The sequence below is a fragment of the Patella vulgata genome, chromosome 5 (genome assembly GCF_932274485.2).
Source record: "Patella vulgata chromosome 5, xgPatVulg1.2, whole genome shotgun sequence".
NCBI classification, from domain to species: Eukaryota; Metazoa; Mollusca; class Gastropoda; family Patellidae; genus Patella; species Patella vulgata.
In genome coordinates this window covers 12,961,236-12,986,157 of record NC_065883.2, presented here as the reverse complement: position 1 = coordinate 12,986,157, position 24,922 = coordinate 12,961,236, and the positions used below count along the sequence as shown (strand labels likewise).

Genomic DNA, 24,922 nt, shown 5'->3' with positions numbered 1-24,922 from the left:
TTAATGAATGATGATTGGTTTTGTCAAGAATGGAGATAGGTGATCTGGTGGGACAATGAAACAGAAAATTGATGAAAAAGCTGAAAGCATGATAATAACACTAGCCTGGTTCCCTGGCTTACGTTTCAATCTGTACGTTTCTTTGAAACTGATCTATGTGGTGACATTATTTACTGTATTTTATCTTTTTAAAATTCATCCTCAAAGTCGGATATTACTGTCCAATCGCGATACGTATAGCATGACTGATAATCAAATTTTTTTGCACAGTCTTGACCAATGAGGATGGACTAGACAGAAAAGTAGGACATTATCTCCCACTTTTAATCTTCTAGTAGGTATATTATACAGGGAACCAAGTTCTGAAACTTTTATTAGACAGATATTGAATCCAGTTTGAATAAAGCTACCAACAGGTTGAAACCAGTTTATTGACAATAATAGCTCACCTGTAGTCAAATTCTGCACTGCTGCAGAAAGGAACATAAATAAAGATTTAAAATCAACTATATTCACAGGAGGAAGAAAAAAAAACTTAATTTCTAAGAGGAATAATACTCGATTCAAGTAAATTAAGTTTGCCGTCTGCTCCTGTATTACTTATGCTAAATTCGTACTTTAGTGTTTTCAATCACTTAATTAAAATATTTCAAATTTATTTATAGATATCGAAGTCTCTGAACATTATTGGAGGCATTGTTAATCCCTTGCAAACTACCATATTGTGAAAGTCGAATCTCTAAAATGAATATCAGGACAAAAATGGTCCAATTCTGTTTAATAATTATAAAGATATGAGAGTGAGAGAAATGGGGTTTAACGTCCACTCGACACAAACTAGGTCATTTCGGGACTAACATATGGTTCAATTTTATTTCAATAATTTGCTTGCGCGTAGGGGTCTTTGGCAGTGGGAGGAAACTGGAGGACCCGGAGAAAACCCACGAGGTTGGACAGGCGACTATATGATAGTCAACACAATTTTGCAGCCCTCGTTTTAATCCAATTACCTACCTTTGATATTTAGGTTTTGTTTTCTTAATTAAATGTTAAATAAACAATCTAAGTACATTTTAGAAAAGTATAATCTGTTCAAGTTTTGATATTTTCCTTAAAATTCAAATGACACACAGAGACTTTCAAATTATAGAATTAAATCATTTAACATTCAGTTTATTTTTCCAATCTTGAAACTTAAATTGACTTTTAATACTTCAATAAAGTACGAAATTTAGCAAAAAGTAACAGTGATGCATACAGCCATAAAATATCTTAAAATATTAAACATAATTTTGAAATTTTAGACACACAGCACCAGAAACTTACCGTAGATCACATAAAAACTTAGGACAATCTGCTTCATCACGACGAATCAACCACTCTCGAAAAGCTGGATGAAAGAACATAAAAGTATCGTTCCTTCTTCGAAACAAGAAAGATGAAAGCACCTCCATACGTTCACTGAAGTCTTTGGGTGAAATGTATCTTTGCGTATATCCAGAATTCACGGTGAGATAAATCTCCTCGAAAGTCAACGGATACAGTGTTGCTAGGCACACTCCTAATATGGATGACACTTTTTCGAAGGAGCGAACACTGGGAAATTTCAGATTAAAATGCAGCAGGAAAATCTCAGAAATATTCACTGGTAAGATTTTATAGTTTGTACTCTTTGGCACCACGTGACCTTTGTCAATAAGGTCAAGGATAAGTTTACAATACAGGAAACAACCTTTACTTAACGTCTGTATATGGGAACAGAATTTTTGTTGCGTTGCCGGTTCTAGTTTACCGTTCTGGGAGATGTTGTTCCGTATTCCAATGTCCGTGTTAATCCGGTGCGTTATGTATTCATTCGTATCCCGCATCACAAAATCATTGGACATTTTGTCTATCGTTATCCGATGGAACGGAAAGGTGCGTACGATATCCTGGTGCACAGTCTGAACAGTGATAATCAATTTTAACCAATTAGGTAATCTGTTGATGTGACGGCCTAAAAAGGTTGCAATTGTGTCTCCATAATCCGGTTTATGAAATTCTGCCTCGTTTAACGAATCTAATAATATTATGCAACTATCGGACACAATTTTTCCATTATTTTTCAATGTTCTCAATGGATCGAGTATTCCTTTAATGAAAGCAGCCGATGGATTTTGTACACATTCTTTAACAGTTAATAATTGTTGTAACGAGGGTTCTTGGAGCAAGAGTTCTCGGTAGGCCGATAATTCGGGAGAGCGCGTCAACTGAGCAGCCAAACTATGAACAAAGTCTGGGACCATGCATGTTATATTGCAGTCGGCTTGAAATAAATGATATCCAACAACTTGAGACCCAAGACTTTTTAATGAGTCGTAATTTAGGTTCATCGTGGAGGCACTGAGGTAAGAGTGTGGACTAGAACGACAAGACGCTGATAAAGCCGGGTTTGAAGAATGATTTAAACTATGTAGTGTGCTGTTCGGACTGCTATTATATCCATTCTGCATTGATCTCCCATTTTGAATTTCTGAAAATAAATGTAAGAATAATATTAATTCATATCAAAAAATGCTACTTCAATAATACAGGATTTCGAAGGAATTGTTAGTGAGCAGAAATTTGCCCATGTATCTGTTATCACCCGTCACTTCAGTCAGTTGTATAGAGGGATAACTCGTGTTTTTTCTTTCGCGTTAGTCACTTCCGATGGTTGAAACATTGATTACGCATCTATCGTAGCAATGATCACTGTGATAAAATAATATTTGGAACGTGTTTAATTAGTTCTATCACATAAGTGATAATGACTGGCACCAATATTGTCCTTTAAAGAAATTATTAGACGTACCTGTTTGTGAAAGAATACCACCTTTACCATCACCAAAACAACTATAATCTATCAGTTGTTCTATAATGGCCGATTTACCACTTCCTGTACTACCTAATAATATTACACCCTGAGAGCGATTCGGACCATCACCATTTAACGTCTGAAAAATTAAAAAAATAATAGAAATGAAATTGGGGTTTAATGTCCTATTTTTCTGCACAAAGTGTGCTATGAGGGGAAATTTTGTTATGGCTTACTCTTTATTGTGCTGCCAATAGTACCTTTTTTGCTTCCCCTCAAAACATGCTTTTCCCTGAAAAACTTTCACGGTTTCGACCATGATTGAACAAGATACCTGCCGGTTACAGAAACAGTACCATAAAATCACAGAACCCTTTACGCATGTATCTACTGATGTTTTGGACACAAGGCTAACCCTTTCTAGAAACACTTGATACTGTTACTCATTAAGCTAGGAATTTCCAATGACTGAAGCTTAACGTCCTACTGTTTTGCTCCAACTGGGCTAATGAAGACGGGCATATGCCATAAAGTGTGCAATAAGATAAATTTTGCCCGGGCAACGGCACTATGACCTACTCTAATATCAAATTCCAACTGCCAAGGGATTTTTTTTACATGCAAGCCAATGTATACACGGGGCCTCGTTTTTTCATCCCATCCAAACGACTAGACAGCTGTCCTTGTCAGGCCCTGTATTCTGCACCACTGACAAGAGAAAACCACACCGGAAAATCCCAATGAACTTTCACGGTCAATGCAGGGATCGAATACACAACCTCCAGGCTAGCGAGCCAGCGTTTTACCCACTTAGCCACCGTGGCTCCCATATTTAAGACAGAAAATACGAACCATCTCAATATCTCTGAACAGCCATTCTCTACCAATAAATATAGGTTTTCCACCGGGATGCGGTATTTCAAAATTTAACGGTGATAACTGTAGCTGTGGTGGTCGTATTGGTGTAAATCGCACTGTAGGAAGAAAAATACAGAATTCAATATTTGACAAAGAAAAAGATTGCGAGAGAGAAATGAAATTTTAATGTCCACACAGCACGTAAAGCACATATCGCAATCAATACAGATGGTTAACATTTTGATTTAAAAAAAAAAATTACAAATGTTGTCTAGTAGAATCAATAATTAAACAGTTATTACCTTTGCCGTCTGCATGTGCCACTGTAGCTCTGGCTGAGCGACGTAACTGTGTTCGTCTTTTACCAAATAAGGGTAATTCTTCTATTGCACCTGGCATGGAAGCTGCAAAATGGAAAATGGTGTTAAAATTCATACATGTTTTTTTTTTCATATCTGTTAAAATCTATCAGAGACCACAAAGTCAGAACAAAGGGGATTAACCCCCCATATAGATCATCTGTTAGACTCTTATTTTAAAAGGTTGCCAGTCAGTTATTTTCATGGATGCTACAAGTTATGACAATCAACTCCGCTATATGTGTTCCCTTGATAAAGTCCATAGTATTAACATTTGAAGTTCCTGGCATGTAATTTAGATATTTCAAGTGGTAAATGATTGGTAGAAACTGCTTATATAAAAAAAATGGGTGCAATAATTTCTTTCAAAAATAATAGTTCCATTTGATATAATTGACACCATATTCCAGATTCAACCAATGACAACATAAGAGAAATGAGGTTTAACATCCACTGAACACAAACTAGGTCATTTGAGGACTAACCACAACATAAAATGAAATGGGGTTTAATGTCCTACAGTTCTGCTCCGAAACTGGGTTAAAGAAGACGGGCATACGCCATACAGTGTGCTATGAGGGAAATCTTGCCCGGGCAGTGGCACTATGGCCTACTCTTATATCGAATTCCAACTGCACGCCAATGTATACACAGGACCTCTTTTTTTTGTCCCATCCAAACGACTAGACAGCTGTCCTTGTCAGGCCCTCCATCCTGCACCACTGACAAAGGGAAACCATGTCGGAAAATCCTGGTTACCTTTCCCAACAAAAAAACACAACATAAAGAATTTAAAACTTGTCCAAATATTACATCATTAGATATATAGTTATACTTATATTGGATGTAACTAACAGATGGAACCAATAGCTTACTTGTAATGGAGTGAGGTCTTTGTGCCGTTGTATATGGACTAGCACTCTGACCGGTACTGGTACTCATTAGTGATGTCATGCTATCCGAACTCATATCGCGACTTCCTGTGTAACACTGGGTGTTTTGATTTATTCTAGGCGGCAGACCACGTTCACTCCCTGATGACACTGAAATAAATTAAATACAGTCAGAAACACCAGCAGGAAGTACAAAATATAAACAAATTTATTTGAAAATGTTAAAAGCATTTATAACTGAATTCACACCCAAATTTGTAGTATAAATACTATTACATCTGTTGTTTCTAATCTTATAATATGTGCTGAATATACAATAAATCTAAACAATAAAGTGAGAGAGAAATGGGGTTTAACATCCATCCAATACTGTTTCGGGACTAACCAGATATATCCTATTCCAATAGTTTGTCAATCTGATTAAAATACAGATCTTTATTTTATGATCAGTAGAGGAATACCGCGTTTTATCAGTGAAATAAAAGTGTTATTCCACTGGCTAGCAGTAGTCCATGTTGTTTTTAACTAAAATGATTGTAAAATCATAAAATAAATAGAACATTTGTCGTTTTGTCGTGAAGAACATATTTTATTTCATCTCTAAGCAAGAAAACGTTTATATTTTCACTCATGCTACGCATTCGTGAAAATATAAGTTTTCTTGCTTCTCGATGAAATAAAATATGTTCTTCACGACAAAACGACAAATATCCTCTATATATTTTGTTTCGTTTTTTTTTATACTTTCGATGGCCTACACTTCATGAAGATCTGACAAGTTGTACTTGAAGGTCGTGTCAGGGGTCGTACAAGCGGCTTTTGACCCTATGACGTCAGACATTGATGAGTCAATCAGCGTTGCCATTACTAGTGGTTTACCGTTTCATTGGCTACTCCCTCACTTCAACCAAAACGCTGGTAATATAACAAGTCTTCCAGATCCTAGTGTTTTTAAGACAAGTAAAATGAAATTTTGAACTATAAAAAACGAAACGAAATAAGATCTGTGTTTTATTCAGATTGATAATTTGTTTACAAGAAGGGAAATAAAATGGTATTTGGCTGCTGCAGAATGCCATGAAGAAAACTTTGCCAAGACTGTCTATTTGTCGAATTCCAATTGTCCGGGGCTTTTTTTTTACGTGCATAGGACCTTTAGGCCCATACAAACAACTAGAAGCCATTCCTTGCATGTCCCCTACATCCAGCACCATAGACATGCTGAAACCTCACTGGAAATTCTGGGGGGAACTTTCTCGACCCACAGCATCTTACTCATTGAACTCTTGAAAATTAGCTGGATCCAAGGCTAGCTAGATATGTGACTAACATATGGTTCAATTTTACTTCAGTAATTCGTAGGGGATCTTTAGCAGTGGGAGGAAATCGGAGGACCCGGGGGGAAAACCAACAAGGTTAGACAGGCGATCCTACTCCTTGTCACGTACAACCAGGGAATCAAAACCACGCCAGTTGACTCAATGACATACCCTATGATACAACACGCACGTGATAACAATTCCGTCATCCAACCCTAATTTCATATATGTTCTTGGTGAGAGTTATAATGTCTCTTTAAGCTTTAAGTGAATAAACACCTGACAAATTCCAGGTGGGAAGTGTTTAACTTATAAATAAACTAGGGTTCTATTTATTTAGATAATTTATGAGAAATATCTGTTAGAGCCGTACCTGTAAGTGTTGACATAGGACTAGTATCTGAAAGACCTTTATCTGGAGTGGCTTCGCTACTTCCTAAAGATGAAACACTCGTAAACGCTTCTTCTGTTTGATTGGTGGATTGTTGATAAGGAGTGAGACGCTCATTAGGATTTATTCTGTCACCTAGCAACAACCCAAGACGCAGCATCAAATCGTTCTGTGCGACATCTGGTGGTGGGGGTGGGGGACTCTCTTTTCCTGAAAAAGTACAAATGATTTTTATTCATCTCAGACCATCTGTGAATTAAGTTTCAATACCCAAATCTTATAACCGCTCATTTTTTGGACAGTATACAGCTTTTCATGGCTTAAACATATTATGCAAAAGCTAAATCTGCCCACTGCAGGTCTTTCTTAGGCTTGAAATGTTATATAAATTATAAATTTATTAACATGACAAGACCATAATCAACTGTTGATGCCATCTGATGCTTCCGATTTTCATTAAATTTGAATCCGATTGACTGTTCAACAGCCATTGTTGATTAAACCCAAAAATGGATAATCAAGACTTTTATTTTTGGCAACAATAAGAATCAAGGCTACAAGGTTTATAAAATGCGTATTTCTTGGCTTAAACTGGAGTAATCTGACTGAAATTTTCAGAATATTCCCATTACATTATCTATTATTGAACTATTATAGTGAGAAATGTCAGCTCTTTATTTAATCTCCATAATCTATCTTTAATCCACATTCACGACATATCCACACTAACAATTAGTCAAATTGATTATTTGACATTTAATTCAGATAACAAAATCAAAATATCAATGGCCGATAATCTTATTTCCTCTGGCCCATAATGCTCATAAATTAATAATTATGCACCACACCATTCGTTTTTTTATTGACATTAAAATTATGCTTGTTGAAATATGTTGCATTTTGTTTCTATAGTTTTCAAATTAAAACAAAATTTAGTGAAATAGACACGGAAAACCCTTGCCATGCCAATAAGTAGACTAGAACAAAGATTCGATATCCAGTCCAAACAAGGACCTGCAATCAATTCCAGCTTGTTGTCGTGCCATTTCTCTCTCTCGTACACAGTGTACAACATTCAGGAAAGTTTTGATGATAGCAAACTACATGCACATTTAAAAAAGATACGATGACAAAATCAATAATGGAAACATTAATTAAAGTAACAACAACACATATTGATGTTATTGACTGATGTGAATCTCGTGACTGCTTCATCAATCGTTGGTTAACTTGTTTTTGTATCAAAGACATAGAAACGGGACAATCTGAATAAACATACTGTTGAACCAACAGCATGGTCATTATGACCTGTTCTCCATTTCAGTTATATGGATATCTCAAATTAATGAAAAGTGGTTACTCATCCTGGTTTTCAAGGGGTTGGGGTGGAGGGGGGTTGGATGGCCGAATGATTAGCTCATGCGTATTGAATCATAAGGTCTGTCATTGAGTCAACTGGTGTGGTTTTGATTCCCAGGTTGTACGTGATTCCTCCCACTGCTAAAGACCACTACACGCAAGCGAATATTGAAATAAAATTGAACCATGTGTTAGTCCTGAAATGACCTAGTTTGTGTCGAGTGGAGTTAAACCACATCTCTCTCTCTCTCTTTCTCTTTTTTTGTCCCATCTGAACAACCACACAGTTCCTGCAGTTCCTAGCACCATTGACAAGAGAACCCTCGAAAATGTCTCAGCACACACCTGGATAGAGCCTGAGCCAATGACTTTAACGAAACTACCCAAAAACTCATTATTTTGACAGACATTTAGTGATTTTTCAAGGTAGAATTTTCTGATACAGAGTCTAAAATACCGGTAATGTATTGTTTAGAAGAGACAAACACCATGATTTAAACACCCTCACGTTGCTAAACATCAAGGCCGTCTGCCATAAATCAACACAAGCTTCTATAGATTATAAAAGACACAGGACGTATACCAGACCAGTATGGTTCTATTTCATTAACATATTCCATAAAACATGTCAAATCTTTATAACCTAAATTACTTATTTTTCAATGGCAGGATTTCCTGACCATCAACATTAATGGATTCTGAAAAGTTTTTCTTAATATAAAATTTCTTGAATCAATTTGCAACCCATTTTTTCCATGTATTCCTAAAAATTGTCACACACAAAAATGAATCTTACCATTGAAATCGGGCATTGGCCCATCGCGATCAAAATCCACCATCTCATCAATATCTGTTCCGACAGATACACCAATGCCCCCTATTCCTGGAGATCCGAGTGCTGAGTCACTGCTGTAGTTACCATGGTTATTATGATCGTAGGTACTCGATCCTTGGTACTGAGTTCTAGGAGAAGTTGGTGATTGAAGGGGTTTGAAGTATTTCGGTCGTGCTGGAACTGGTGGTGGCTGGTTTTTGGGGACACCTAAAAAGATAAAAAAAAACACAAGGTATTAAGAAAAATGATGGCAGGATAATATCTTATTTATTTAGTGATCTCACAATATTTGCGTCTACACAGTATAATACAAGATAGGCTAAGATAACTTTCACAAGACAAATCTCATACTGCTATTAACAAGTAAGGCCACACCAATTTTACATTCTGCTAAAAATTCTGCCTCCAACTTTTTCAGGAAAAAAAAACTAATTTATTAACCAAAAGTTCTCTTTAGCTCCAAATATTAAATTTTTGAAATTTTAACAAAACATCACACAAAAGATTTTACATACTAAACTTAGGCTGACTGTCTACAGTTAGCTCTGTCTGAGAACAGACACTAAGCTAGTTGACCAACATTTAAAGTCCTAAATCGACGATTTTAGTCGAAAAACATTAAGTGTAATTTGAGAAGTATATATTCTGCTTTCATTTAATAAAATCCGAGGGAGTAAAACTAACCGATAGCAAAGCAACTACTGGCCAGTGAGTGCATGTCTGTGACTAAACACTCCACTCCAATAAGTAGACTTACTCCCCGCGATCCATTCAGGGCAGAGATCTATTCTTGAAGTAGATGGATCTCTGTGTGCAGAATGGGTTCTTTATTGATCAAGACTCGAATGGACTAAAAATTAAATTGGTTTTGCCTAAAATAATAATGTTTCGATTTGACGTAATTTGACTATGGTATACATTTATATCATACATGTTCAAATTCAATTGAATGCAAAATTTGAGTCAAATCTGTCAAGCCATCAGGGAAATATAAACTTCTTCAATTACTGGTTTTAAAGGAGTCAAACAAATGTATGTGACAAATGTAATATTATTGAAAATTAATGTAATTGGTGACTTACAGTCCCTTTAACAGTTCAAAGTCAACATGACGTCAAGAATTTTACCACATGGTCTAAACTCAGGAGAAATAACGTTTATAAATTACATGTACGTGTTGTGTATGTTTCATGCATAGAGTAATTAATATTATTCATGTGAAGCTAGTGCATAAAGAAAGATGCCGTCTGCTTTGAATAATTCATGGTCTGTTATTCGACAGTTTATCTAAATGACATTTCCAGATCTCTAGTGTGAGAAGCAATATCATCCAATTAATACGAAATACTACTCAATATTCAATGGGGAAATGATATCATTCTAAACCCCTTGATTGTTTTCGTCTGTTTATGCTTTTAATAATTACATAATACGAAATCATGGTGCTTTAAATAATTACATACCAGTAATAATAAATCTTATATCGTGAACACAGTTGTATGGGACAAAATACTACTCAATATTCAATGGGGAAATAATATCATTCTAAATCCCTTGATTATTTTGGTCTGTTATGCTTTTAAGAAATCATGGTGCTTTTAATAAATACATACCAGGGCAGTAATATTAAATCTTATATAGTGAACTAACACAGTTATATTGGACAACAATCACTGGTTTATTATACACAAGCACAACGTTTCAATAAGTATTCCCTTATCGTTATCAAGCACAATGACATTTAGTAGTTCTTTGTTGTTAACATGATTGTTAAAATGTATGAACCACTCTAATCATATTTATTAATTAAGTATGGCTTCACATTGTAGATTCATACATATAGACCTTCCAGTTTACTAAATGTCATTGTGCTTGATAACGATAAGAGAATACTTATCGAAACGTTGTGCTTGTGTATAATAAACCAGCGACTGTTATCCCATATAAATGAAATGTGGTTTAACATCCAACTGTTCTGCTGCGCTTGGGCTAATGAACACAGATTATCCCATATAACTGTGTTAGTTCTATAATGTTTCCAATCACTAAATGCCACCAAAGGATTACCTTATATATTTGAACCTATACTCCATGATGGTAGTGAGCCAGTGGCTTACTCACTGAACCACTGTAGCCCCTCTCAATTGGGATCTAATACATATGTGATGTTGTGGTATTCACTAGATATATGCTGATTATTCGCTAAATATATTTGTGCTATACGCCAAGAACAATTTCATCAATTAAATCCCTCAATAAACACACTCAACTCACCAAGGCCTCTCCTCAATCCAGCAATTAATACTAGTTTACAGGTAGATACGCTGGTTCTTCGTTCAATATTCAAGCATATACACCAAGAACGTTTAAATCCCTAAAATCCCCCAATTAACCAAGCCCTATCCTCAATCTAGATCTTATCCTTTACTCACAAAAATCTAAACTCAAATATTTTGATTGGTCGAAGGTTAAAATCCTTGTGCACATTTTACCACTTAACCAATGAAACGGCTGCAGTCTTAAAACATTTTCAGGAACAAGGCATCAATCCTACAGCATATATAATCTCTATTGACAATTGACAAATGAAAGCCCGAAGCGAGAATCATATAGTACAAGCAATGAAACAAATCAAGGAATAATTTATACTATGGTAGTATGAGTCAAATAATAGAAAGAGATGCCATCACCATTCATCATACACTGACATGATGTTTTCTTCATTCATAAACCTTACTCATCTACATAAATAATATATTTATATATTGTAGCAACTGAAAAGTCGATACAACAACAACAATCATATATTCACTATGACGAGTATAAGTCATCATAATATAGGATAGTCTGATAGACCTACAGTATATATCGTAAATTCTCTTAAAACATGTGCATCCTTATCCATTAACAATCTAATGGATATCTTTTTCCCTCCTGTGGCACCCACTTCTACTTTCCTCGTCCCCTGGTCTCCTCTTTAGCTACCTGTTTCTCACCTCTTGCCCCCCTCCCTCCCCTTTTCTGGTTTTCGCTCAGGCACCCACCTCCGATCATGCCCCCCAAAAATAAGTCGCCCATATTAGATGTTATAAATCAATAAAACATTCTCAGCCTTGAACATGACAACCATAACTGATTTGGAGCCACAGTTTTGATATGGGAGTACAACAAAAATTTGGTACCTACGTGAATTACCCAAATCAGCGATAGTGATATCAGTTATTAAAGGAAATGTGATCACACTCTGCTTTGTGCACAATACCTGTCTTCTAAAGAATGCAAACTACGCAAAGAGAAGAGAATACAGAATCGGGCCGTCTATCAGTTCTTTCTAACACATACCTAACCTGAGATAACTCGACCAATCAGACTGCTTGACAGATTCTAAAGAAGACATTGTACTATTAAAGACTAATTGATTGGTTAATAATATAGATGTAGTAAATTGTCGAATCAATAAACACAAGACGTTAAGTCAATTGTAAGATCTGTGTTGATTTATTCTCCGTAATATCTCGGACTATCGATCTTATTATTAGTACCTGACAAGATGGTAATTCTCCAAGGATATCGTAACAACATTATTCCCAGGGTTATAAATTATAGATGATCTTAATTAGTCCTAGATTAAAGTATGTCTGATATTGAGGGTAATTAATGTAAATATGAAGGAACAGGTTTTTCAGACTATATATCGCAGTCATTTTTAGTGCACAAAGAGAATCCCTGAGTTTAAAAGTAAGACATTGATTGTAATTACATCAAAATTAAATGTACAGAAAGAAACAACGGCAGGGGGCACATTAATCAAGACAAGGTATATATGGATATAACTACTTCTCAATTATCCATCTTGATGGATATTTATCATTAACTTGAAAACGTGACCTGTATGTGTTACGAAACGTCGTTATTAAATAACAGAGAAGTAGTTATATTCATATATACCTAGTGTTGTGTTTTGTTATGAATAGTTATCCGTGCCTCTAGATGTCATTTAAAGAATTGATAAATTCTGAGATTTATGGTAGGCATTTCCACCTATACCAATGAATAAATGTAAGACTAATTATGAAAGATTAGTAAAGATAATCCCCCAGGAACAAACTAGATCAAGACAGTGTTGATCTAGTTTGTTCCTGGGGGATTATCTTTACTAATCTATTCTACACGGACTGGTTCCTGCTCTCCCTCAGATGCATCACTGAGATCCAAACCGGACCACATTGTTACAGGGGAATCTTCCGCCCTCCTTCTTTTTCGAGTGTGGGGGTTTCATCGTCTCTTTGACTTGGATTTTTTATCTCACTAATTATGAAACTTAACATAATTATTTATAAAAGTAAGACTAATATAATGAAACTTAACATTGTTATTTATAAAAGTAAGATTAATAATGAAACTTAACATAGTTATTTATAAAAGTAAGATTAATAATGAAACTTAACATAGTTATTTATAAAAGTAAGACTAATAATGAAACTTAACATAGTTATTTATAAAAGTAAGACTAATAATATCCATGTATTTCTAGACATTAAAAATAAGACTACTATTTCTGGTAATCATTATCAACAGAATGTTTTATTAGCAAATGCAAGAAAAGCAAGATGGTTTAAAATCTCCTCAACACACAGACTGTCTTATTATCAAATTATTTACTTCTACAAGACAATATTCTAGACATTTATCTATTTATATCACAAAACACAAGTCGGAATATTATCCCTATTATTGACCACTATCAGACTATTATATATTTATCTATACAAAACACCAGTATTAGGCAAATTATCCGTTAAAGTACATAATATCATTTCTATCCTTGTCATTTATAATTATGTGGACACATAACAAATGGCACACAAGAATGTGTCTACAGTACAGACATTTTAGAATAGCACAAGACAATGTCTACAATAGAGATGTTCAAAATAAAGTATCTATAATCGTGAAGAGCAATCAGGACTCTGGCTCCTGCTACACCTAGATTTGACCAGATCAAACAACCAGTCAATGAAAGTCTAGTTTATATTCAATTAATATGTCGTCAAATGGCACACAAGACTGTATCTACAATATAGACATTTCAGATTAGCACAAGACAATGTCTACAATAGAGATGTTCAAAATAAAGCATCTACAGCACATTTGGACTCTGGCTCCTGCTACACCGAGATTTGACCAGATCAAACAACCAGCCAATGAAAGTCTAGTTTATATTCAATTATTATGTCGGCTGTATCTAAAGTTATAACTATCGATGTCTTTGCTATACCAACATACCTCATATTTTCAATTAATATCTTGACAGAGCAAACTATATGAGAAATGGATCATGATAAACTTAAAACTTTTATTTTCATCAAACATTCATTGAAGGAGAAATCCTAGACGTACTTCAGAGAATAAAACCAGTTAATTCTGAGTGAAAGACTCTTGTAAACCCTATCCTAGTAATGTGCAACTATTTGGAGTGGAAGACTCTTAATTTGAAAACCGTATCCATTACGTTTTACAGAAGAAATACAATATATTTTTAAACTGTCAGTTTCCAAGTTGATCATGAGTCCCCAAATTCCACATTGTGTAAGTGAATGGATAATCATAACTATATACTAGTCTCAATTATCAAATCACCTATACCTGAAGAAAGTAATGTATTAAAAGATTTACAGAGTTACGTAATCTCTGTCAAGCAAATCTGACGTTATTTTCAAACAGCTCAGTATTTTGATTTGGAATTATTGGAAATAGGTAATTTTGTCACAATTTCAATTTGTTAGTGAAATATGAGAATGCCCCTTTAAGGGCAGCATTCATTTGTTTATGTGTTGTGTGGTTCTCCTGTCCTTAATAACACAATAACTTGCATACAAAAAAATTTCCTATAGATAAAAATTAAAACCATTTAGTATAATTAAACTAAACGTGTCACAATAAATATTATCTATGGAGTTAAGTAGTTTCACTTGTAGCACATACATGTAAAAAGGATATCTCTCAACTTGTACAGAATATATAAAAGGAAGAAATACATTTTCTGAATTAAAACTCCCATTAAAGCATTACTTTGATGTACATCATTATAAACAGAATCGCTATTTGACATATTTACCATTACATTCAATAAATAACATACAAATCTTTTTATAAGGACACATACAGGTTATTTAGATGAGGAAAATATGATCGCAATTTATGCATTTCAGATAATACGATGCTCAGACAAATTAATTCATCAGAAAACATATGATTCAGATGAAGCCAAAATAAATCAAATCATCGTGAATTTGCTGTGAATTCTTTCGTTAGAAAACATTCATTTTAGAGAATTTAATACTCAATGAATAGAATACACCGACAAATTCTTTCTTCAGAAAACATGTTCAGAGAATTTAAAATAATACACAGACAAATTCCTTCTTCAGAAAACATGTTCAGAGAATTAAATATGGCAATAATACAGACCGAGTTCTTTGTGAGAAAACATATGGAAACCAATAAACCGAATCAAAAGTGAATACTGTTATGAAAATAATACAGGGCTTACAAATACTTCAGTCACCTGCCGACTGGGTGTAAATGTTTATATCTGTCGGTAAACTACAACAAACCAATGTTTCACATCATATCGCTAGAGTTGAATGAAGAACAAAGCAAACAAGCTGAAAACACCCATAACCGTCTGCTAAATCACAGTCGCTCAGCCGTTGAGACGACCCCAAAAATGACTAAAACATACTTACAATATTGTGGATGAAAAGTGGACATATAAAAGCCATTTGGATAGTTCATCGTGACTCGGATACATGTCTAATGAGAAATGAATTCTCTAGTCCACGGTCGGACAGCATCATCCGTTTAAGAATGGATCAATATTAAGGCAGAAGTAACCAATGAGATGAAGTATGCCGTGTGATATTATATGGCAATATTCACTGTTAGCTTTCTGTTCTATTCAACTACTGCTACGTTCAGCTGGGATGACAAATGAAGGGGGTTCGAACCTCTGATTAGCAGGGAATTTTAAGGACAATATCCTGTTTTTCAAAGATTAATCCAGGCCAAAATGTACTTGAATAGATTAGCTAACATTAAATTAAGAAAAAGTGAAAGTATAATCTCATGGCTTGGATTCAATCAGATTAAAAAAGAGGCCCATCAAAAGATTTTAAACAACACTTTTATGTAGCACTGGCTTGTTTATATTGTCTGTATAGAATGAGGAATGTTGCAAAATTTTCAATTTGTCATATTTTTTTTATATGAATCCGGAATGGAAATGAACCATTTTTGGAATGGTATTCTGTCAGTCAATTAACATGCTATAAAAATAGAATTTTAAGGAATTTAACAACACATTAAAAAGTTACATTTATAGCGTGGTTCCCCCTTGTCAGTGATGCAGGAAAGAGGGCCAGACAAGAACAGTTGTCTAGTCATTCGGATGGCACGAAAACCGAGGTCCCGTGTACTCATTGGTGTGCACGTCAAAGATCCCTTGACAGTTGGAATTCGATATAGGCCGTAGTGTCGCTGTCCGGGCAAAATTTCCCTCATAGCACACTGTATTGCGTATGCTTGTCTTCATTAGCCCAGTATAGGAGCAGAACAGTAGGACGTTAAACCCCATTTCATTTCATTTTACATTTATAGCAAGTCCTGCTCTACTCCCTTCAATTCATTTCTTCTTATCAACCACCGCCAGGTTAAATGGCTTTTCTTCACACAAACCCATCGTTATTCAATTTACATCATTACCATCTTGTTAGAAAACACAACTGCTATTATTTGAAAAGTTAAAAATCCATCTGATGTCCTCCATAAAAGACGAGAATGGAATTTGAAGGCGTAAAGATGACTAATGCTGAACACTTTACTTTAAAACATGCAATAAATAAGACTGGATAATAAAAGACATTCTTATAGTGGTTATTTACGACGGCATTAAAGTTTCAGAAAAAATACAATCAAAAGAGACCATTTATTTATATTAATGGGGTAATCTCAGATAGGTCCTCGTCAAGAAGGCAGACTTTACAGAATACAATTTTTCTCCAGTTAATGGGAGGCCACATTGGCTCAGTGAACAAGCTTATCTTGTCATTGGTGTGCACGTAAAAGATCCCTTGACATAGCACACTGCATGGTGTATACTGGCCTTCATTAGCCCAGTCGGTTCAAAAAAGTAAGTAGGACGTTAAACACCATTTCATTATATTTCATATCCAATTAATGGATTACAATCCCAGGTATGTTCAGAGAATAAAACAGGTTAATTCCGTACAGAAAGTGAGAGAGAGAGAGAGAAATGGGGTTTAACGTCCACTCGACACAAACTAGATCATTTCAGGACTAACACATGGTTTAATTTTATTTCAATAATTTGCTTGCGCGTAGGGGTCTTTAGCAGTGGGAGGAAACCGGAGGAAACCCAAGAGGTTGGACAGGCGACCCTACTCCTTGCCACGTACAACCGGGGATTCGAAACCAAACCAGTTGACTCAATGACAGGCTTTATGGTACAGCGCGCACGTATATTTTCAAAGAATTGATGATCTCCTGTTGTTATCAGGTAGAGCTTCCTGATAACAGTTATTTTGTGCTTGGATAAATATGTCTATAATTCGTACACATTTATAATAGCACTTCCCCTTTTTTCATCTTGTGCCAGGTTTTTCATTGTAGGCGAGAATTCTAAAAGAGTTATTTTAATGATCAATTCCAATCATCCCATTTAACCAAAATTAAAATAGATTTAAGAAAAAGGTGTAGGGTTCAGAGTGGTGGAAAGCAAAGCCACAAGTGAGATGTGTGAGGGCTCCCTCCCCCAGAAATTTTCAAAAAAATAGATTCAATTTGATGTATTTTGAGATATATTCTTGGGGAGTAACACAGTAATCTCTTGGGCATCCGCTGGAACTACTGATCTTCGCAACTGGTTTTCATACCCAAACAGTGAAACCTGGGACTTCTCCTTCAAGATGAAGTTATATAGAGACCACTTATATTAAGAACACTCCAATCCATTTACAATATCGTGATTTAGAATTTAAGTTGCGGAAATCTGGGGCAAAAATTATAAAGAGCAGACAACTTAATAAGAACAATCCCTTCGATGATACATTAAATGAACAAGATTAATAGCCTGAAGAGACAGACAAACTTCTGCTTCCATTATACCTAAACGCTACAATTTTCCTGTCTGATTTTTTTGTTTTTAAATATATTGTTTAAGAAGTATAATTGTGGGCTACTTTACTGTAATATGGTTAGAATAGAACCTATCAAGGGTTCGTTTCAAAGTATCTGATCTGTTTAATGGATCGGCGGTTGGGGTATGATAAACTTGCTCAAGTATCTGGATAATTTTTGTATACTGTCCTCTAGTATGTTTCGATGTAATAAAATTCTAGTCTAATAGTTTCTAACAAATTTAAGCAAAATCTTTAGAAGATTGATATACAGTAACATACCGCTTGTAGAGAATAATATTTATTTTCCGTTCTGAATCGTGAAATGAAATGGGGTTTAAAGTCCTACTGTTCTGCCTTACTCTTGCATCGATTTCCAACTGTCAAGGGATCTTTTATGTGCACGCCAATGTGTACATGGGACCTCGGTTTTTCCTCACATCCAAACGACTAGACAGCTGTCCTTGTCAGGCCCTCCGTCCTGCATCACTGACAAGAGGAATCGCATCGGAAAATCTGGATGAAATCTCTCGGCCAACACCCGATCGCCAGGCTAGCGAGCCACTTGGCCACCATGACCCCATCCTAATTGGCCACCATGACCCCATCCTAATTGGCCACCATGACCCCATCCTAATTGGCCACCATGACCCCATCCTAATTGTATGCATAAAAAGAAAACTGTGAAGGAATTAAAACACCATACCATCAACACCAAATAGAAAAGAGAGAGAGAATAATTTAACCACACCCAACACAAACTAAGTCATTTCAGGACAAACATATAGTTCAACTTTATTTCAATAATTTGCATGCACGCAGGGGTCTTTAGCAGCTCGAGGAAAATATCTCTTTCAAAGGCATGAATCTGATCAGTTGACACACTACATAATGCATACCTCTCTAGCACATGAACATTGATTCGTCAATATATGTCACACTGCAGAACATGAATATTAATGAAGCAATCGGGGAATGGAAGATAATTCATCATTCTGATCAGACACAAGTTGATAACAGAAGGTAATTAATGAATTCATCACAAGGCGATGGAATACAAGTTGTAAAATCGTGGTATGAAAAGACAATCCCTTGATACTTCTGCAATAATTGAACACAACCAGGGGGTGGGTGGTCTAGTGGTTTAATGTGTCCACATGAATCTATAAGGTCTGTCATTGAGTCAAGTGGCGTGGTTTCGATTCCCCGCTTGTATGGGACATATGGAGGAGTAGGGTTGCCTGTCCAACCTTGTGGGTTTTCTCTGTTTCCTCCCACTGCTAAAGACCCCTACATGCAAGCAAATAATAGAAATAAAAAATTTAGCCATACATTGGTGAAGAAATGACCTAGCTGGTGTTGAGTGGGCGTTAAACCCCATTTCTCACTCTCTGAACATAACCATAGCAATCTCGGATAATGATGACAAATTGAGATTCTGTGTATACCATTGGCAGTATGTAAAGGATCCCTTGACACAAATCAGAAAAAGATTTTGTCATATCGACGTGGTCTATACAAAATTTGAAACGTGAAATTTAAATAAATCGTCAATTTTATATTCTATCAGCATCAAAGTCTAGCCATTTTAACATTTTTTTTTTAAAAAAAGGTTACAACTACCCGAACAGGATTTTGATAACTGTGTCAAGCGGCCATTTAAGTACTTTGTCAAACCTCTTGTAAAACGACTTCTTCCTCTCGACTGCATAACTTAAACAACTACGCAGAAACTTAACGTGATGAAATACAGCTAACATCGATCGACTAGGATTTCATGTTGTAATATTCCACTCTTATATTAAAGTCTACTGTCAATTTCTCGTCGGAAGTCTACTCGGACACGTTTCACCTGTCAGTTTATTTACTGCGAATCATTAGTAAAAACCCTTAGCAACGGGACATGTTAAACCATCAAATCGACAGCAACAATTCATCATCATTACAACAGATTAACTCCACAACAATTTCTTCTAACTTGTCATTCTGTACGATCAAATTTCTCTTCAAATACATCGAATGTCCACAACATGGAAATAATTTCATTACAAGATTCTAGTTTCATTTTTCACCTTCTTTTTTTTTTATTTTTCTCCCTTGACAGTTGGAATTCAAATCTCTTCATTAGCTCAGTGCAGAGAAGTAGGATTTAAACCTCATTTCATTCAATCATTCATTTCATTTTTCTGCTAGTAAAACAAGATATTATGAATCTGAAAACCCACTCAAAGCTCAATTCAGTCATTTTTCAATCATTTTTCTGCTAATCAAACAAGATATTATTAATCTCAAAACCCACTAGAAGCTCAATTTAATCAATACGATCTTCACTGTAGAATTGATCAAAATTCAATTTCGAATTTACAAAAATAACCCAAAAATACAAGAAATTTTTAATGATTTTTTATTTGAAATGCTGAAACCTCGCGAAATACATATTCAAAGCCTTTTCAAAGATGGCTCTCAAGACTAATCAACAAAACCCACTCCATTGACATTGTAGTGAATGCAGATTTTATAAAGTTCAGTTATAGACGGCAAAGGAAGTTACTAAAGCTATTCCTTTTTAATTCCATTGAGCTTAGAAAAAAACTTGTAAACTCCGACAAATTTATTAACTTGCTGCGGAAATCTTTGTAATCCACTTCTATTGATTTGTTCACCTTTTAATTTTTTCATCCTTGTGGAAATTCGTTTCTAGCTCGAGGAAGCTCATTTCTTTCCCAGGTTGTTGAAGGAACAAATTAAAACGTCTCAAGGTATTTTAGTATGTTGCTAAATCTCGTAAATCTGAACGACGACGATCGTTGAACGTAGCTGTAGGATGGCGGCAAATTATTCAATAGATGGTTTCGATGCTACTTATGCCGTTATAATAAAAATGGAAGCTCAGAGGCTTTCAGTCAATACGTTGCTTTATTAATAAAGAAAACAATCTGCTTGACACCATTACTTTTGGGAAAACACCAGTCACAAGTCTTCATTTACCGTGGCAACAAAAAGATAGATTGGGTTCATCTTGACATTTTATCCCGTTAAATATGTCTGTAAACAATTTACAGTTTCTTCTTGTACGTCTTTTTTTTTTTTTTTTTAATATTTTAAGAAATGAAACTGTCAAATAAACATGCAACCGAACTATAAATACTGACTTCTTTCAGATCCAATTTCATCTTGCAAATGGAATGGAATGAAATCAAATGCGGTTAGGCTTAACCTCTTATTTTTCTCCACCAACCAAGCTAATAAAGACAGCGTATACACCATGCCTTGAGAGGATTTTTTTCCTGGACAGCAGCCTTTATGCCTACTCTTCATCAATTCAAAATGCCAGGGGTTCCTCTACATCAATGCCAAAGTGTACAAGGGACCTCAGCTGACTTTTCTTGCAAAGTCCCCTGTCCGGCACCACTGACCAACTGCCAGGGGTTCCTCTACATAAATTCCATAGTGTACAAGGGACCTCAGCTGACTTTTCTTGCAAAGCCCCCTGTCCGGCACCACTGATCAACTGCCAGGGGTTCCCCTACATAAATGCCATAGTGTACTAGGGACCTTGGTTGACTTTTCTTGCAAAGTCCCCTGTCCGGCACCACTGACCAACTGCCAGGGTTTCCTCTACATAAATGCCAAAGTGTACAAGGGGCCTCAGGTGACTTTTCTTGCAAAGCCCCCTGTTCGAGACCACTAACAAGGCAGAAATCCTGAAGAAATTTCTCGGCTAATACCAGGATTAAACCCAAGACCTCCTACCCTACCCTCGTGGCTCCTGCCTTTTAAAGTAATTAATGACAAAAACTAAATATAACCACAGATTTCATGTAAAGTTTTCGAAATTCAAAGAAGAAAAAAATAAGAGAGAGCATGTTCATTTTATCCAAATTTCAAATATTTTTTACATGCTTTTACACATAAAATTAACTGGATTTATATAGTGATGGTTAAATTCTTAGAAATTTTAATTCCATGGAATGTAAGTGCTCTAGCCAGTCAATTTCAATGACAACTCAGTCATGACTAACAATTATGACTGGGTCAAGAGCTATAGTTAGAGCTGTATTTGGATCTGACAGCAGGAATAAGTTTTCTAATTAATTTACAGTATTTATTTAGAGTGTTTTCATGTGAAATTCTTTTAAGTTCTAATTTCATGGCATGTAAATTGACTGGTCAATATGACTGAACCTAGAGCTCTGGTACAGAGAGAGAGAGAGAGATGGGGTTTAACTTCCACTCAACACAAAGAAGGTCATTTCGGGACTAACATATGGTTCAATTTTATTTCAATATATCTCTTGTGCGTAGTAGGGGTCTTAAAAGTGATAGGAAGAAAATACATGAGGTTGGACAGGCGACCCAGGTACTCCTTGTGACATTCAAGCGGGGAATCAAAACGTCACTTGTGATTTCATGTGCAAATCCCAGCTCTGCTACAGACACTTAATTATATTCTACTTATTCAGTTAATAATAAACCATACGGCACCAATAATAATTAACTTCTGTATCTACTTAACAATCTAACTTTAATAGCAGACGTACATCCTAACTTAGCATATATCACCAACTCCCTGCAGACGCAAACTTATTAAACGTGTATCTGCAGCCGATTATATTGATTAGAAAAGAATTTGATGAAAATTGCGGTTTTTATTGGCCATTTATTAAATAGCTGGTTTAATTAACGAAGCATGTGTACATGTTCCTGAAGTCATTGAATAGAACAAACAAGTAATAAGCTATCAATAGAACGCCAACGATTACAACTAGATAATGACGAGGACATTGTGGACCACAATCCTCCGAAGCAACATGCTACTTTATTTTATTGATTATAAAACACAGACCTAAAACCTGCACATCCGCAAAACTAAAACAGATAACGAGTCAAAAACAAAACAAAAAGCTGATGTTACTTTTAACATGAATATCTAAATTGGCATCGTTTCCGCAAAACTAAAACAGATAACGAGTCAAAAACGAAACAAAGCTGATGTTACTTTTAACATGAATATCTAAATTGGCATCATTTCCGGCACTTGTATAGTAATAGAAGATAAAGTAGTCTCTCATAAACAAATGAAATGAAATGGGGTTTAACGTCCTACTGTTCTGCTCCGACTGGGCTAATGAAGACGGGCATATGCTATGCAGTGTGCTATGAGGGAAATTTTGCGGTGCTACGGCCTATTCTTATATCAAATTCCAACTGTACATATGACCTAGGTTTTTCGTCCCATCTAAATGACTAGACAGCTGACCTTGTCAGGCCCTCCATCCAAGGTGAAACCACGCTCTCAGCTGATACAGGGAGCGAACCTGCGACCTCCAGACTAGTGAATCAGCATCTTACTCACTTAGCCACCGTGGCTCCCCTCTGATAAACAGAAGTTCATCAAATAAAATGAAATGAGATTGAATGTCTTAGTTTTCCGCACCAACTGGGCGAATGAAGACAGGGAAGTACAGACTTAGTGGGAATTCAATTTACAACATTTTGGGTCTAATGACTCCAAATTATATAATCAGTTTTTAATCTGGCAGTTACACAAATTTACCATATTGTCCAGCCTTTGCTAAACTTTCAAGAGAGTGTTGGTGATTCCCCCAATATATTAATAGGTAACATACATGTACACTCTATTTTTTTTTCTTAAAATGGCCCTCTCTCGAGATCTTTGACATAGGGTCAAATACAAAATTGTCAATTTCATTGGATTTTTTGTGCAGATTTTTATTGTGTGACGACAATCTGCCTTCTTTCAAAGTTTTATGTCCATAGATGGCAGCAAGCCAAAAATAAACTTAAAACATTACACAAACTGACTTAATCTTTCAATATAACCACATATATGAGATGGCAATTATTGTTAAAAAAACAACTATACATAATTGCGTAGAGTATAATTTAAAACACTATATGTATACGTTTAACGTCCAGTTCTCAGGCAAACCAGTAATTCTAGACAATCAGTTTCATTGATGAGATAGAAATTATTGTTAAATTAGAGACGGTCTGTAAGTCTCTGGAGACAAGTTGGAAAAGTAAATAAAATATCCGTCTTGGATGTAACTTGATTTATCAATAAACGTACTTGACTACAGATGTACAAAAGATTGAAATGTAGAAAGGTTGAACCACCACAAATCTAGTTATAGGTACTATATAAACTGAAATGAAACAGAGTTTAACGTCCTACTCTTCTGAACCAAACAGCCTAATGAAGATGGGCATATGTCATGTACTGTGCTATGAGGCAAATTTTGTCCGGAGATTGGTATTTCCGTCTACTCTTCATTGAATTCCAACTGTCTCAGTTTTTTATCTCATCCGAATGACTAGATGCTGTCCAGAGATTGGTATTTCTACCTACTCTTCATTGAATTCCAACCGTTTCAGTTTTTCATCTCATCCGAATGACTATATGCTGTTGCTAGGCAGGCTCTGCATCATGCACCACTGACAAGGGGAAACCAAACCAAACCAAAAGATCCCGATCCAAGGTACCATATAAATCTATTGATATGCCAATTGTAGAACGGTTACATCACGTCATGTCTACATTTTAAGATTAACATATTGTTGTATACATATATATGTCACGTTTACAATGCTAGGGGAGAGTTTTGCCAAGACAGCTGCATTTTCAGCTTATTCTTTTAAGTCCAACTGTCCATGGTTCTTTTATTTGCAAGCTAATATGAATATAGATTAACCTATCCTATACAATTTTCTTGTCATTACCAACACTGAGAGAAGTTAGTGCACTCCAATCTCGAGTCCAGTCCCCTCCACACTTGAATACGTTGTCATTAACCCATTAATACCTGGTAATGCAATTATTGAATAACAGCATTTTGTAGCCCATTTTCGAA

General features: G+C 35.5%; 1 protein-coding gene across 8 annotated transcripts in view; it reads right to left on the bottom strand.

Moving 5' to 3' along the window:
* Positions 1 to 24,922, bottom strand: part of LOC126822216 (protein TANC2) — a 246,533-nt gene that overhangs the window by 13,291 nt on the left and 208,320 nt on the right. For 7 of the 8 annotated variants that reach the window (XM_056101390.1, XM_056101389.1, XM_056101387.1 and 4 more), the window contains 8 exons: positions 8,812 to 9,057; positions 6,639 to 6,866; positions 4,929 to 5,096; positions 3,997 to 4,098; positions 3,689 to 3,810; positions 2,834 to 2,975; positions 1,327 to 2,512; positions 450 to 470 (listed from right to left, as the gene is read on the bottom strand). In XM_056101390.1, coding sequence (XP_055957365.1) covers positions 450 to 470; positions 1,327 to 2,512; positions 2,834 to 2,975; positions 3,689 to 3,810; positions 3,997 to 4,098; positions 4,929 to 5,096; positions 6,639 to 6,866; positions 8,812 to 9,057 — 2,215 coding nt within the window. The remainder of the gene's footprint in view (positions 1 to 449; positions 471 to 1,326; positions 2,513 to 2,833; positions 2,976 to 3,688; positions 3,811 to 3,996; positions 4,099 to 4,928; positions 5,097 to 6,638; positions 6,867 to 8,811; positions 9,058 to 24,922) is intronic. The other variant, XM_056101388.1, reaches the window with a different exon arrangement.